The sequence below is a fragment of the Lutra lutra genome, chromosome 11 (assembly GCF_902655055.1).
Source record: "Lutra lutra chromosome 11, mLutLut1.2, whole genome shotgun sequence".
Classification (NCBI taxonomy): domain Eukaryota; kingdom Metazoa; phylum Chordata; class Mammalia; order Carnivora; family Mustelidae; genus Lutra; species Lutra lutra.
Genome location: NC_062288.1, coordinates 76,671,776 through 76,688,576, shown reverse-complemented (window position 1 = coordinate 76,688,576; position 16,801 = coordinate 76,671,776). Strand labels below are relative to the sequence as shown.

The window sequence follows — 16,801 nt, the reverse complement described above, 5'->3', positions numbered from 1 at the left end:
ATAAATTTAAAAAATAATAATAAAAAAATAAAGTTATGGGGGGTTTCTGGGTGACTCACTTGGTTGGACAGCCTATTTGTGATTTCCACTCAGGTCATGATCTCACGGTCATGGGGTGCAGCCCCGTTTTGGGTGCTGAGCTCAGTGGGGAGTCTGCTTGAAGATTCTCTCCCTCTGCCCCTCCCCAACTTGACTGCATGTGCGCTCTCTCTCTCTCTTTCAAATAAATAAATCTTTTAAAAAAGAGAGTTCCATGTTATTCATATATTGAATTCTTATGCTAGTTTTTTCTATATATCTGAATAATATTAACTAAAATATGAAAAGTTAACTATTATGACGTGTTAGAATTTACTAGATTTTAGTTATGTATAAATTATAATAAAAGGGACACAAAAATGCATTATGAACTCTACACTTATTTTTATATTTTTCCCAAAAAAGCAGCAGCATTTCCAGTGTTAATTTTAGAAAAAAAAATGTGTATTATTTCAGTCAACAAATACTTACAAACATAAACTATAAAGAAGACAATGTATGTAAGTCACATTTAAATCAATTTGAAAAATACATTTCCTGATACAAGAGCATGAATCATCAATTTTATTTTATTTGTGAAACTCAGATGCCACCTATTGTTTAGAAAAATAAATACATTGCTTTTGTTAAAATTATATTTTTACTAACAGTTTTCATGTCTCTGGAGAAATATGAACACTGTACACAGAGAACTGAACCTGGCTTTCTAACTGTGCAGAATAATTAGAGATTTCAAGGACACAGAAACCATGAGTGAAGCTCTCTGATAGATATATTAGGTGGGAAGAAGTAAACTGCTTTTAAGTACCCATATCTTCAGAGGAGCACATTTTGCCCTAGTAATTATTTTTATATGTATATAATTTTCATTTTTAGATCACTGTCATTTCACACACAGTTGTAAGAAATAATAGAGAAATCTTACCTATCCTTTGTTCTGCTTTCCCCCCATGCAAAACTACTTCAGTAACCAGGATTTTGACATTGGTAGGATCAGGGCATATTATTTTCATCATCACAAAGATAACTTTTGTGGCCTTTTTATAGTCTACCCACTTCCTTCTACTTCCCACCTCCCACCTCCTTAATCCCTTATGGTCACTAATCTGTTCATTTCTATAATTTTGCATTTCAAGAATGTTCTATAAATGGTATCTACCCTATCGTATATATACTTATTTTCTTTTTTACTCCACATAATTCTCTGGAAATTCACCTAGATTGTGGTGTGTATCAATAGTTAGGTGTGTGGGGGGCCTGAGTGGCTCAGTGTGTTAAAGCCTCTGCCTTCAGCTCAGGTCATGATCCCAGGGTCTTGGGATCAAGCCCCGCATCAGGCTCTCTACGCTTCCCCCTCTCTCTCTGCCTGCTTCTATGCCCAATTGTAATCTGTCTGTCAAATAAATTAAATCTTGAAAAAAAAAATAGGTGTTTAACAATAAAACAAATGTTGAGCAGCGTCCAGTGGTATGGACATATAATTTGTTTAACCATTCACTCCTTGAAAGACATCTAGGGTGTTTCCAATTTGTGGCTATTACAAAGAAGGCTGCTATTAATATGTATGTACTAGTTTTATAATACATGTACTAATGCTATTAATATGTATGTACTGGTTTTATAATAGTACTAGTTTTATAATACTAGTTTTTAAGTACTATGTGTGAACCTAAGTCATCATTTCTCTGGTATAAATTCCCAGGAGTGCAATTGCTGGTTTGTATGGAAGTTACATGTTTTACATGTTTATTATTTAAAGAAATCGCCAAATAATTTTTCCAGAGTGCCTATATCATTTTACATTCCCATCGTGATGTGTGAGTGATCCAGTTTCTCTGTATCCTAACAAGAATTTGACATTGACTCTGTTACTTATTTTAGCCATTCTGATAGGTATGTAGTGGTATCCTGTTGTAGATTAAATTTGCAATTTTCCTAAAATGTTGTGAAAATCTTTCCATGTGTTTATTTGCCATCTGTAATATCCTCTCTGGTGAAACGTTTTTCATGTATTTTGTCCTTTTTCTAAGTGGATTGCTTTGTTTTTATCTTTTTTTTCACTCTTCAGTTTTGACGTTCTATATACATTTCAGATACTACCAGTGTTTTGTCAGATATGTAATATGAAAACATTTTCTTCCAGAGTATGGCTTGTATTTTTATCCTCTTAACAGATGATAAAACAGGGTCTTTTACAGAGCAAAAGTTTTAAATTTCTATCCAGTCTAGTTTATCAGTTTTTCCTTTTATAGACCATGCTTTGGTTGTCAGGTGTAAGAACTCTGCCTACCTTTAGAGCTTTAGAGCCTGAAGATTTTCTCGTGTTTTCGTTTTCTCTAAAAGTGTCCTAATATTACATCTTATATTTAAGTCCACAACCCATTTTGAGTTCATTTTATATAAGATGTGAAACTTAGGTCATTTTATTTTTTGTCTGTGGATGTTCAATTGCCCCAGCATCATCTTTTGAACAGGCTATCCTTCCTCTCTTGGATTGTAGTTACAAACTTGTTCTGTCAACAGCTAGGCATATTTGTGTGAGTCTATTTTTTGTTCTCTCTCTCCTATTCCATTGATATGTATGTCTATCTCTCTACCAATAGTCTTAACTACTGTCACTATATAATAAGTCATTAAATTACGTAGAATGATTCTTCCCACTCTGTTCTTCAAAAGAACTAAAGCTCTTCTATTTCCATTGCCTTTCCACATAAATTTTAGAATATTGGCTATATCTTCAAAAGATCTTCCTGAGATGGTGATGAAATTGTGTTAAACCTGCATCTACTTCACAAGAACAGTCTATTTTTTACTGTCTTCTAATCTATCTACGGACATATTATGTCTCTCCATTTATTGAGATTTTCTTTGATTTGTTTCATCAACATTTTTTGTATACAAAGTTCTGTACATGTTTTCTTAAGTATTTCATTTATTCATTGCTAGCATATTAGAAATACTATTGATTTTTGTATGTTTATGTTATTCTTACAACCTTGACCAACTTATTTTAGTAGGTCTATCTTCAGATTTAATGTGTATACAACTATCTTACCTGAAAATAAGGACAACTTTATTTTTTCCTTTCTAATCTTTATGCATTTTGCTTTCTTTTCTTGCCTACATTCACTAGTTAGAACTTCTAGCACTATGTTGAATGATTAAAGTCATCTAAATCTAAAATTTTCTTTGTGGGAAGATATTTAGCTATATATCTGTATATCTCTAACAGATGTCTGCTCATGTTACATATTTCCTCTTGAGTGAGTTTTAGTAGTTAATGTCTTTTAAGGAATTTGTGCATTTCATCTATGCACTTAAATTTATTGAAAGTTGCAACGTTATTCCATTACAATCATTTTAATGTCTTTAGGATTAGTAATTATGATCTTACTCATTTCTGATTTTAATTTGAAGCTTCTCTTTCCTTAATCATTCTGGCTTTAGGTTTAGTAATTTTAGTGTTGCTGATTTTTATTGCTATTTCATTGATTTCTGCATATTTATTTTTTTCTTCATGCTTTATGTTTTTTCCTATATTCGTGTAGAATTTTAAAGCATTCATTTGAGCCAGTTCTTCTTTTAATGTTAGCATTGATAGCTATAGCTTTCCTTCTAAGGATTATTTTAGCCACTTTGCTAAAGCTATGTCAGAAGCATTCTACAAATTTTGACAGGTTCTTAACTTATTTTCTTTTAATATATTTTCTAACTTGCCTTGTGATTTCTTTGAGATAGGATTAATTAGAAGTATGTTGCTCAGTCTGTTAAGCTTCTGCCTTTGGCTTAGGTCATGATCTTGGTGTCTTGGGATCAAGCCCTGCTTTGGGTTCCCTGGTCAGCAGGGAGTTGTGCTCTCACTCTTGCTCTCTCTCAAATAAATAAATAAAATCTTAGAAAAAAATTTTTTCAAGATATTGAGGGATGTTTCAGATATATTTTTTAATGATTCAAGTTTCATGGTTGTCACAGAACATAGTTTTAATATTTTAGTCTTTGTAAAGACTGTTGAGATTAGTATGGTGCCCCAGAATATGGTCTATCGAGGTGAATGGTCTGTGTACACTTGAAAAAAAAAAAAAGGTTCTTCTGCTATGGATGGAGTGTTCTATAAATGTCAATTATGTCAAATTGGGTAATATTCTTTCCATATACTTGCTGGTGGTTTTGTCTATTTGTTCTATAAATTAATGAAAGAAGAGTGTTGAAGTTTGAAACTAGAATTGTAGATTTGTCTCTCCTTTTAGTTGTATCAGTTTTACTTAATGTATTATGTATACTTAATATAATCTGTTACTATATGCATACATATTAAGGTTAAATTTTTTTCTTCATTAAATGAACCCCATGTCATTATGCAATGTCCCTCTTTATTCCTGGTAATATTTCTTGTTCTAAATCTACTTCACCTAGTATTAATATAACTAATATCATTTTCTTTCAGTTATTATTTACATTGCATATCATCTTCTTGTGTTATTTTTAGTCCCTCTTTGTCCTTGTTTTAAAGTGGGTGTTTTATAGATAGTATAGAACTGGATTTTGCTATTTTTGTCTGATATTGATATTCTCTGCCTTTTGATTGGGTGTTTAGAACATTTACATTTAATGAATTATTGATATGTTTAAATTTAAATGCCATATGTTGTTTTCAACTTATCCCCACTCTTTGGGTCTTTTCCCTCTTTTCCTACCTTCTTTTGGAATAACTGCATATGTACTTCTTATGACTATATCTTATCTCCACTGTTGACTTATTGGTTATATTCATTATTTTTAATTTTGAGGTTGCTCCTAGATATAATATGCACACACACATACACACACCTTATCATAGTCTATCTTCCAGTAACATTATACCACTTCACATGTAGCATAAGAACCTCATAATAACATGTTACTATATCCTCTACTCTGAGTCTCAAATCAAGATATCCATAATCTGTATTCTTATCTGGTACTCAGAGATTTTTTCCAAGCTCATGTAAATGTTGGAAGAATTCGGTGATTTGTATCTTTAAAACTAAGGTCTCCTAGTTCTTGCTGGCTCTTAGGTGATGCCCTCCTAGAGGCCATTCTCATGTTCTTGCCACAGGGCCCCTTTCATCCTCAAAGCCACTAAGAGAGTTTTTGTCTCTTTAAATCTTTCTCATACTTACATCTCTGATTTCTGTGTCTGCTCTCTAGATCTAGATTTAAAGGACTCCTGTGATTAAATCAGGCTCAAATAGAATAAGCTCCTTTTTGTCATTTAAGGTGACATGATCACAGAAATGATATCCCACCGTATTCACAGATTCCATCCATATTCAGGGTGTGCATCACTGGGAGTCATTAATTCTGCTTATCACACAAGGCAGGGAGACTCATATAAGTTAAAAAATAATTCATAAAGAGAAAAATAAGAAATTGTCCATCTGTAACCTTTCCAGTTAACTAAACCTTACTGGACAATAAAATGTTTTTCATCTTACAGTGCCATGTCTACTACATGCCTGACATATAATGAGAACTCAGGAAATGTTTGTTGAATCGAACACCTGCTTTCTTTGTAAATAACAGAAGTTTAAAGTATACACTGATAAACATTATTCTCCAGCACTCTCAATTGCCTTAATTGCTCAAGGTAATCAAGTGTCCTTGATTCCACTTGCAGGGCCTCAATGGTTGAATACTCTAACAAAATCCCAAGTGAAAAAAAGTTTCTAATAAAGAAGCACAACCCATTGGCTATGTCCTTGAATTATGAGAACTCTAAATAAGAAAAATGCAAAAGGAAAAAATCAGTCATCACACATACATATGTAATGTAAATCATACATTGATAATAGTAATCAGGAAGTAGGGTCTATGGAGCACTGGCTTGGAAACTGGCAGACAAAAGCAGAGAGGTGGTGCTTCTAGATCAGTGATACATTGCAAGCCATTTCTGTCTCCCTCCACTCATCTTTCTTTTCTTTTGAACACACTTTTAATACCCCTTCCCATTTCAGCTTTGTCTAGTTTCCTCTTTTCCCAGCTCCCTATATTTCTTCTTGGTTCCTTCTTTCTGCCTCTTCATTTTCCTTTCTCTCCATGTATCCTTCTCCCTGCTCACTTTTTCTTCTCTATCTCTCATTTGATCCCTTGTTCCCCTCTCCACTGTATACTGGTTCACCTCCTTTCCCCAACTGGTATTGGCTCTTTTAAACAATTGTTGCTGATCCTGGAGTCGGAGGATGCAGTCCCACATCAGGCTCCCTGCTGAAGGGAATCTGCCTCTCCCACTGACCTCTCCTCTCTCTCATGCGTGCTCTCTCTCTCTCTCTCTCTAGTAAATAAATAAATAATCTTTAAAAAAATTTAAACAATTGTTGCTTACCTTTATATAAATCAGCTTTTCATCTTTTGTTTCTGAATATTAAGTCTATAGTAAGAACAATATATTTTCTCTGTTATAAGTATATATATATATATATAATATCAGCCTATAAGGACAAAATGAAAGTTTAAAGCTTTATCTTATATAATATGAACTGGCACATAGGAATGGAAATCACACATTGCCCCAGAATATCTCTGATATTCAGCCTATATAGAAACTATATAGCCTATATATCTCTGATATACAGCCTATATAGAATGCTCTTACAAAGCTGAGCAATACTTAGATTGTCCACTAGATGGCAAATGATCACATAAAGAGACTGATCATAGAAAAAAAAGCTTTTATAGAATTTGAGATTTGTTATGAAGAAAAGGCAGATTTTTTTTTAAGATTTTTTTTTTTATTTGTCAGAGAGAGAGGGAGAGAGAGCGAGCACAGGCAGACAGAATGGCAGGCAGAGGCAGAGGGAGAAACAGGCTCCTGCTGAGCAAGGAGCCCGATGTGGGACTTGATCCCAGGACGCTGGGATCATGACCTGAGCCAAAGGCAGCTGCTTAACCAACTGAGCCACCCAGGCGTCCCAAGGCAGATTTTTTTTTAAACAAATAAAGTAAGTACCAACTAAAATATCCTAAAAGCACCTTAAGTCTTTATCCAGGACAAAATCCTTCCAAATTCCTATTACCTTATAATTATTTATGAATCAGAAACAAAACAAAAATAAATAAATAGAAGAAAGGTTATAAAGAGGAAATGTTTCCTAGCTATAGGGACTAAATGGTTCATAATGATTCATCATTGAAATATAAATAAAGTGAAAATGTACCATAAGCACCCCTTCAGTAAAATGGTCTATAATTTAAAAACACAGTAATCACTTATAAGTAGTAACTATGTCTAAAAGGGAAATATGAATGATCATATGAAGAAGACATATTTAACATAGTGGTTTAGTGAAAGATAAATATAATAATGGGGGTAGAGTTGATTACCAAGGGAAGGCACCTGGGTGGCTCAGTTAGTTATGTGACTGCCTTTGGCTCAGGTCATGATCCTGGAGTCCCGGGATCGAGTCCCACATCAGACTCTCTGCTAAGCAGGGAGTCTGCCTCTCCCGCTGACCTCTTTCCTCATGTTCTCTCTCTCTCTCACTCTCCAAATAAATAAATAAAAACTTAAAAAAAATTGAGATATTCAATTGAACCAAATTAAAATCATCTCTATATACTGTCATATGCAATAAAAATGACAAGTAATACATCAATAGCCTTAACATTTCAGGTATTCATGCAAATCAGTAAACAAATAGGACTACATCAAACTAAAAAGCTTCTGCACAGCAAAAGAAACAATCAATAAAATGGAAAGGCAACCTATGGAAGGGGCCAACATATTTGCAAATCACATATCTGATAAGGTATTAATATCCAAATATATGAAGAACTCATACAACTGAAGAGAACAAAGGCTAACAACCTGGTTTTAAAAAGTGGGCAGAGAAACTGAATAGTTTTCCAAAGAAGACACACAAATGGCCAACAGGTACATGGAAAGGTTGTCATTACTCATTAGGGAAATGTAGATCAAAACTATAATGGTTTATCACCTCACACCTGTTAGGATGGTTATCATAAAAAAGTGCCTATCTGTAAGATATATACTATTACAAAAGGAAAAAATATATGATTAGGGTAAGGCTCTTGAGAGGGGTGATTATCTTGGATATTCTGGGTAAAACCAATGCAAATAGTCTCCTTAATTGTGAAAAAGGGAGGAAGAAGAGTCAGAAAAAGAGAAGTGAGGATAAAAGCAGAGGTCAGAGTAATTCTATTTCTGGTATTTAAGAGACAGGGAATGTAGTCAGCATCTAGAAGCTAGAAAAAGTAAGGAAACAGATTCTCCCATAGAGTGTCCAGAAAGGAAGGCTGACATCTCAGTTTTAGCCCTGTGAGACCTGGACGTCTGACCTCCAGGACTGTAAGATTAAAAATGTTTGTGTTGTTTTAAGCCACTGTGTATGTGGTAAATTGTTATAGCCACAAAAGAAACTAATGCAACTCCTTAGGAAAGAAATATTAGCTATTTCTTTTCGAGCAAGAAAGTGATTACCTAAACTTGAGTAAGATTCTCTTAATATCTCAAAAAAGACGACAGGATAAAAGCATCCATCTTATATAACAGATAATGAAATATTTTTCCCTGTAGCTGGTAAAATAATTGTCGAGAAAGGACTGATTTTTTTTTTGAAGATTTTATTTATTTATTTGACAGACAGAGATCACAAGCAGGCAGAGAGGTGGTCAGAGTGTGGGGGAAGCAGGTTCCCTGCTGAGCAGAGAGCCCAATGAGGGGACTTGATCCCAGGACCTGAGATCCTGACCTGAGCCAAAGTCAGAGGCTTAACCCACTGAGCCATCCAGGTGCCCCAGAACTGATTTCTTGATAATGTACTTAGGTAAGCACATTTTTAAGAGAGATGCACACTCTGGAGCTGACAGGTTTCTTGCAAGTTTCACAGGCAAGAGAACAATTCTGCATAATAAAAGAGACTGATAATGGAGTGCGGGACTGAGCTGCTCTGGGACCAGTAAGAGGGGGAGGCACAATCCAGGAATAGGACACAGTTATGTCCTGGGGACTGGATGAATGAAATGTCAGGAGCTACAGGACCCCCGTTCCATTTCTATACTGATCAGCTTTTGCTAGGGTAATAAACAATCTCCTAGTCTCCGTGACTTAAACAATAAATCAGACGTCTCACTCAGGAGTGTGGGTTGTGGCTCTGTGGGGCCCAGCTGGGTTCCTGGTGTCAACTAGGCTTGGGTTCAGAACTGCCTTATGTGTGTCTCGTGCTGGGACCCAGGCTGAAGAAGCGCTGTCTAAGCATGCTGTCCTCACAGAGGATGGTAAGAGTGCAGGAGGGGGAGGGGCTTCTCTTAGGAGAGGGCAGCCTTTCACTTCAGGAAGAGGAGAGTGAATATGTGCTGAACAATATTCAGATCTACTATAATCCCATAACACTTCAGGCCAACTGGGAAACTAATGATAGACCTGGAAATTTGCCGAAAGCTAGAGCGTATGTTGAGTTTCGCATTGAAGTCTGCACAGGACTGAAACAGTAAGCCCGAGGGAATAAGGAAAATAGCAAAAGGAAAAATGGGGTTAGTTTTATTTATTTAACCCAAAGGAAAAGAAAAGTGAACCAACATTTTGATAAGTAACATCTCTTTATCAGGCACTGTGCTGAATAATTTCATTCTCATTTATTTTCACAGGTTTTTGAGGTGAGAAAACAAGCTCAGAAAGGTTAAGAATATTGCCCAAGCTCCTGTAGTTTGTATTCCATGATGGTAATTCAAGATTGTGTCATTAAGGAAAGTTGAATTAAGGAGTCAATGGACATAGGAAGTGACTCTTTAAAAATAGAAGGCTGAGGACGCCCGGGTGGCTCAGTCGGTTAAGCGGCTGCCTTCGGCTCAGGTCATGATCTCAGCGTCCTACAATCCAGTCCCACATCTGCTTCCTTGCTCTGTGGGGAGCCTGCTTCTCCCTCTGCCTCTGCCTGCCACTCTGCCTGCCTGTACTCTCTCTGTCTCTCTGACAAATAAATAAATAAAATCTTTGAAATAAATTAATTAAAAATAAATAATATATAAATAAATAAATAAAAATAGAAGGCTAGAAAAATATGAAAAGAAGGCAACCCCCATCACAATTGGAAAGGACTTGTTTTGCATGGAAATGAGGTTAAAACAAGCTGAATCAGTAGACCAGGTAAAGTCACGGTCCATGGATTTCTGGAACACAGGGGCGCAGCTCCAGCCTCCGGGAGACTGGCTGGTGCCAGAAGAAGCTACGGTTTTAGAGAGATAACCAAGGAAATAAATTCAGAAGAGTTTATATTGGAACTGAAACATGGGCACTACTGGCTCATTAAGAGTACCTTTGAAAGTTAGAAAAATGTGCCCTTTCGTCCTTTGTCACAGACCTATGTCAAAGTACATGGTTTGGCCAATCCCACTTGCTCCCTCTAAGAGGGCAGCCTAAATCTCCACACCTTATGCTGTCATCCTAGTTTGGTTGGGGGAAGAAGGGGGAGATGGAGGTTAAGGACTTCAGTCATAAAGAAGGCTATTCCTCCTAGCTGTCCGCATGAGTGAGAAGAATAGTCTATTTATATGGCTGTCTGATGGAGGTTTAAATAGTCACCTAAAGTTGGATATGTATTAGTTGGTTTTTTGTTGTTAAACTTTTTTAAAGAAAGATTTCATTCATTCATTCATTCATTCATTCATTCATTTTTATTTGAAAGAGAGCAAGGAGGGGGAGGAAGGAGGGGGGAGAGAGAATCTTAAGCAGACGCCTTGCTGAGCTCAAAGACCAGTGTGGGGCTCCATCTCACCACCCTGAGATCATGACCTGAGCTAAAACCAAGAGTTGGACGCTTAACCTACTGCACCACCCAGGCACCCTTTTTGCTAAACTTCTTAGAGAAAGAATAAATGTGCTCTATTTTAGATATTCCCCAGCACACTAAAAAGTAATTCACATTTGGCAACATCCTAAGATTTTAGATACTGAGGAGGAGAATTTACAACAATAAGTCACAATTAGACTCAAATGTCATTGCACTATACCTACACTACAACATACTGTTTTAGAGTATACATTTCCCCCAGATGGGTAATTAACACAAATTTGGTTACAAAGTATACAAAGTTCTTTCTCTATTCTATTTTTTAAATTAGATATACCATATCAAAATTCCACCTAACCTTCAGGACCCGATTCAAATCCCAGACTAACCTTGGTCAAGGTTCAACAAATGATATTGGGTGATCCTCTAATTCTTGGGTTTTTGCATATACTTCAATTACGAATAAATTTTTATGATAATGGGTAAATTTTTATTGGAATGCTCAGGAAAACTCTACTTATCCTTCAAACCCAGCCCAAAAGCTCTTTTTTATTTGAAATCACACTCCATAACCTAATCTAGGTAGTTTGATATTCCCTCCCTTTATGCTAATATTAAAGGTAGAGCACACACAGTCTGACCCTCTCTAACTTAAATAGCGAGAAAGATTTGGGGGAGGTGGGGTGGGGGGTGGAGGTTAACTAAACATTTTTGAGCTCATTGAAGGCAGAAGGTATAAGGTAACTTTTTCATCTTTGCTACCCTGAAATAATATAGAACTTAGAGTTTTTAGGCCTGGGAACTATTGACATTTGGGGGCAGGTGAGTACTTTTTCTAGAAGGTTGTCTTGTCCATTGTGGGATATTTAGCAGTATTCCCTTTTCAGGTTTAACAATCAAAAATCTCTCCAGGGACGCCTGGGTGGCTCAGTTGGTTGGACGACTGCCTTCGGCTCAGGTCATGATCCCGGAATCCCGGGATCGAGTCCCACATCAGGCTCTCAGCTCCATGGGGAGTCTGCTTCTCCCTCTGACCTTCTCCTAGCTCGTGCTCTCTCTCACTGTCTCTCTCTCAAATAAATAAATAAAATCTTAAAAAAAAAAAAATCTCTCCAAATTTGGCCAAATATTCCCTGGGGGATAAGATTGCCTCTTGTTGAGAACCACTGATCTAAATCATATCGTGTATAAACTTGATGTCAGGGATTGTCAAGTTTTTTCCTCCACCTTCCATCTTTCACACCATGTAGCTCTAGAAAGGAATTCAACAAATGTATTTGAGTAAGTGATTTAAATAAGTTGCAAATAATACTAAAATCTTTCCTCTGAACCGTTAAAAATAGGGTTTACAAGGATGATATCTATTCATGAGAGAGATGATGTGGTATATTGGCTAATGAGGCAAATTCTGGAGTCAGACTGGGTAGATTCAAATCTGTGGTACATGTGTTTATAGCCTACCTCTCAGCTTTCTAGTTCTGTAACCTTGATCAAGTCATTAAACTTTGCTGTACCTCTCTATCTTCATTATAAAATGATGATACAAATAGTACTTACCTCAGCAAGACTAAGTGAAGATTACATGATAAGCTATTTAAAACACCTGGAGCAATACATGACAAGTGTTGGTTATTATTACATATGTTTATGTGTGCATGTGTCAGTACACTAATATGTCATCTCTATTGTAGAACATGTAAACAGATATAATCATTTTCAAGGCAACATAGGATAATAGGTATAAAGAGGTTCTGATATTTTCTTGCCCCACCCTGTGGATTATTTTGTTTGTATGCCTTGAGTGCTGTGTTTTGCTCTTTGACAATTTCTGCTTTTAGAAGCAGCCTGAGGATAGATTAGGGCTTGGCATTCCTCATGGCCGGGAAGCTGCCTACTGAAGTTTCCTGTGGAGATGGACTAGGGTCTGTGATTTTAGCAAACCCAGTTAGATCTTTGGGGCCAGTATCACATTAAGTTCTGTGTTCACACTCATCTGCTACCCTCAAGTTTCTGTTTAAACATTACATCCTGGTTTTTACCTCTGCTCCATGGAATTAAGGAAAAGTTCTGCATCCAAAATTGCACTAACAAGTTTAAAATGTAGGTAGAAACAGAGCTTATTATTCAACTGTTTATCCATTCATTTGACAGACATTTAATGAGCACTTAATGTACCAAACCTTGTTATGGAAGTTGAGAATTAGCCTGGAACAAAGCATAAAAAAATAACTGCCTTCTCACGACTTACATTATGGTGGCTGGAAGAGCACTTTAGGAGAGGAGAGCAACAGGGTTAGAGGCCATTAGACAGGAACATGCTTAGTGTGTTGGTGAATGACCAAGAAACCACAGTGGTTGGAGCAACACAAGCTTGAGCAAGAGGAAGTACTTGAGGCCAGAGGATTAAAGGGTGGGATGTGGAGGTGTAGGGTCAAAGACTGTACAGGGCCATGGGTCATTTTAAGAAATTTAGCTTTTATTACAAGAGATTTAGGAAATAACTGAAGTATTTTTAGCAGACAATTGATATCATCTGAAGTCACTTTAACTGAATCATTCAGGCTGCTGTGTTCCAGATAAACTGGGACAAGGATGCTGTGCAAGGGCAGAAGCATGAAAACCAGTCAGGATTCTCCTATAAGATATTAAAGGAAAATAGTGCAATGAGAAAAATGATGTTGGCCTATGCTACATGGATAGCAGTGGTCAAATTCTGTGTGTATTGAAAGTGATGCATTTCAGTTTTACTAATTAGCTAACTGATACAGCCATTGAGAAAGGGGGAAGTCAGGGATGACACCAAGACTTTTGAACTGAGCAACTTTTAACCTGATTTTTTTTTTTAACCTGATTTTTGAAGAATGGAGTTACCTGTTCTTAAGTAAGAAAGACAGGGACAGAGTGGAATGTGAGGAGGTCAATTTAGACATATTAAGTGTGAAATGCCACTAGAATCTGTAGGCAACTGGATATAGTAGTTTGGAATTCAGGAGAGAGAACCAGATTAGAACTCTCAACTTTGGAGTTTTGAGAGCATATAAATGGCTTAAAGCCATGGACTAAATGATATCACCCACAGGGGAATATAGATATAGGAATAAATCAAATGAATTCTGGACATACTTTGTAGTTAGAGTTAACAGGATTTGCTGGCAATTTAAATGTAGATGTAAAAGATAAGATTCAAGGGTGACTCCAAAGGTTTTAGAGAAAAAAATATATAGCTATTGATAGACTGATCCTGGGGCTCTCCAATATTGGAGATAAAGAAGAATCAGCAAACCGAGAAGTAATGGTTAGAAAGGAAATAATCAAACCAGGGAAGTGTGATATCTTAGAAGTCAAGTGTAGACAGTGTTTCAAGGAGCACGCAATGGTCCTTGAAACCTGTGTCATATGCTACTGGGTTAATATGAAAACTGAGAAATGACAATGGGGTTTCACATGATAGAGGTCATGGGCAATCATACTGAGAGCAGTGTCAATTGAGAGAGATGGGAACAAAAGAATGGTTGCTAAGACAGTATATTAAAAGTTCTTATCACAAGAAAAAAATTTTTGTAACTTTTGTAACAGATGGTAAGTAGACTTTGTGTGGTAATCTTTTTGCTGTATATTCGATTATCAAATCACAATGTTGTATACCTGACATTGATATCATGTTATATGTCAATTATACCTCAATAAAAAATAGGTAATGATAGGAATTGCTGTGAGAACAGAGGAAGAAAAATGATAGAGAGAAATGAGACGATGGATGGTTACAGAGAGAGATGTGATCAGTTTGTTGGTTTGTAGGTTGGACAAATAATAGTGTGTGTTTATTATGTTAATAAGAATTAGTTAACAGAGAGACAAACTTTATAGACACATGAGAAAGCAAAAGATTGCTGAAACAATGTTCATGGATAGGCTATAGCAGATGGGGTCTAATCCATAAAAGAAGCATTGGCCTTTGCTAAAAACATGGATATATCAATATATATTGATATGTCAACAGGAACAGAAGAGAAGGTAAAATATTTTTTTGGAAAGGATAGGCTGGTGGATAGATGTCCTGGGAGCCTACAGAATTTCTTTTCCAACTAATTCTCTTTTTTCAATGGATCAAGAAACCATGTCATTAGCCAAGAATGTGTTTGAAGAGAAGATATAAAATGGTCAAGGAAATGTGAATGTGAGTGGATTAGGGAACTATCTGAGGATTGCTGGAAAGCATACCAATCTACTTAAGGTGAATTTTCATGAACTAAAAATGAGGACAGCATGGCTTTGTTTTTTCCTTTAGTCACAGTGGCCCAGGACAGACCATTTTAGATGGGAGTTTTATTTAACTAGGACTGAGGTTTAGGCAGAAAGTAAGAAAAAGATTGAGTGCAAACATTGAAGTTATATGCAGGGGAGTGATGTTGATGATGAACCATGGAATTTAATCTGGTTAAGCAGAGAAATTCGGACACAGAGTTGAGTGGTCAAGGTCAATAAAAGCTGGTAGAATTAATGGACTGTAGATGCAATGAATTGTAAGGCTTTTTGGAATTTTCTGACATGAGAAAGCAAGCTGGAATGTGAGAGGTAGCATTCAAAAATAAATTTGAAATTGAGATTATAGAGGGATCTCAGTTATTGTTAAAGATGTGTTTGAACATGTGAATCATGTTGGGGAGTGGGTGATTACCTATACTGGAGGGCATGATCCCTGAAGAAGATCCATCCCCACCACAAGGAAGGTAATCTTCTTTTCAAGAGTTCAAGTCATTAGGTCTCTCCTTGAAGGAGAAGGCGTTATTTGTAAGAAAGTAGGTAGGTTTCTACCAAAAGGCTCTTGATCTACCAGTAAGATTGTGTAGCAGTCAGTCAAAGATCTTAACTGAGAATCTGGGTCTGGACGCTTCAGTACTGAATTTCTCCCCGCGCAGGGGCGGGGGTGCTGCAGCGCCAGGCCCTGGGTGTTGCCAGGCAACTGAGGTGGTGTGTTGCCCCAGGCAAGTGGTTGAACCCGGTTCTTGTCTTTGATCACTTCCTGTCACTAACTCACTTCCCGTCACTGGCTAGCTTGGAATCTGGGGTGAAGACCTGCCCAGAGACACCCTCGAGCCCTTGGGGGTTGGGTGGGGAAGTGAGAGGGTGAGGGGGTGGGGAGGTAGGGAAGGGCCAGGCCCAAGGGGCAGGTGGGGCCTTTGGGAGCTGCAGGGACACCCTGATCCAACAGAAGAACTTGCCTCCTGTGCCGCCATGAAGAAGTTTTTCACTTTCTGGAGAAGGAAGGATGAGCCGGTGAGCCCCTCCTCAGACCTGCCCGTAGGCCTGGCCAGGACCAGTACTCGTCACCTCACCCAGCCCGGCTACAACCTTCGAGATAAGGACTTAAAGAAACTTCACAAAGCTGCCTCAGTTGGGGATTTGGAGAAGGTGAAGAAGTACCTTCAGCTGAAGAAACATGATGTGAATATACGGGACAAAGAATACAGGTGACCAGACTGATGAAGGGCAGTGTGGAGAGGAAGCAGGCTCCCCTGGGTCGTGGAATCAGGAGCAGGACTTGTCTGGCCTACTTCATCGTTTGTCACTCCGGGTTTCCCATTGCCAGAGGGTCGCACTCCCAAATTCCAGCTTGTTATTTCTTTCTTCCCCCCCCCCCTCAGTTTGTTATTTCTTAAAGTGCTTACCTGGATATTTGAGGTTATTTTTGTCATCCTTGATTGCCTCCACTCCTCCCATTGCATTAATCTCCACATGGTACTTCACCCTTTACCCAAACTGATGTTTTTTAATTTGATATATGTATGGTTGTAAGATTTTGAGACACGGAGACAACAAAACAATGACTTTCTAAATGTGGTTTTCCTATGGTTTATTTATTTATTTTTTCCAATTGCAGAGTATCTTCAAAAAGCCCATCACAACCACTTACTGCAAAAATAAAATTAATTTTATATATTAAAAAAAGAAGCTACATGTTTGGCATTAATAATAGA

The 16,801-nt window shown here is 37.1% G+C and overlaps 1 protein-coding gene across 5 annotated transcripts in view; it reads left to right on the top strand.

The window, feature by feature from the left end:
* The first annotated feature begins 15,835 nt into the window (after positions 1-15,835).
* Positions 15,836-16,801, top strand: part of ANKRD7 (ankyrin repeat domain 7) — a 42,742-nt gene continuing 41,776 nt past the window's right edge. For 2 of the 5 annotated variants that reach the window (XM_047695396.1, XM_047695392.1), the window contains exon 1: positions 15,836-16,294. In XM_047695396.1, the coding sequence (XP_047551352.1) occupies positions 16,059-16,294 (236 nt within the window). In that variant the 5' untranslated portion in view covers positions 15,836-16,058. The remainder of the gene's footprint in view (positions 16,295-16,801) is intronic. The other 3 variants (XM_047695393.1, XM_047695394.1, XM_047695395.1) reach the window with 2 other exon arrangements.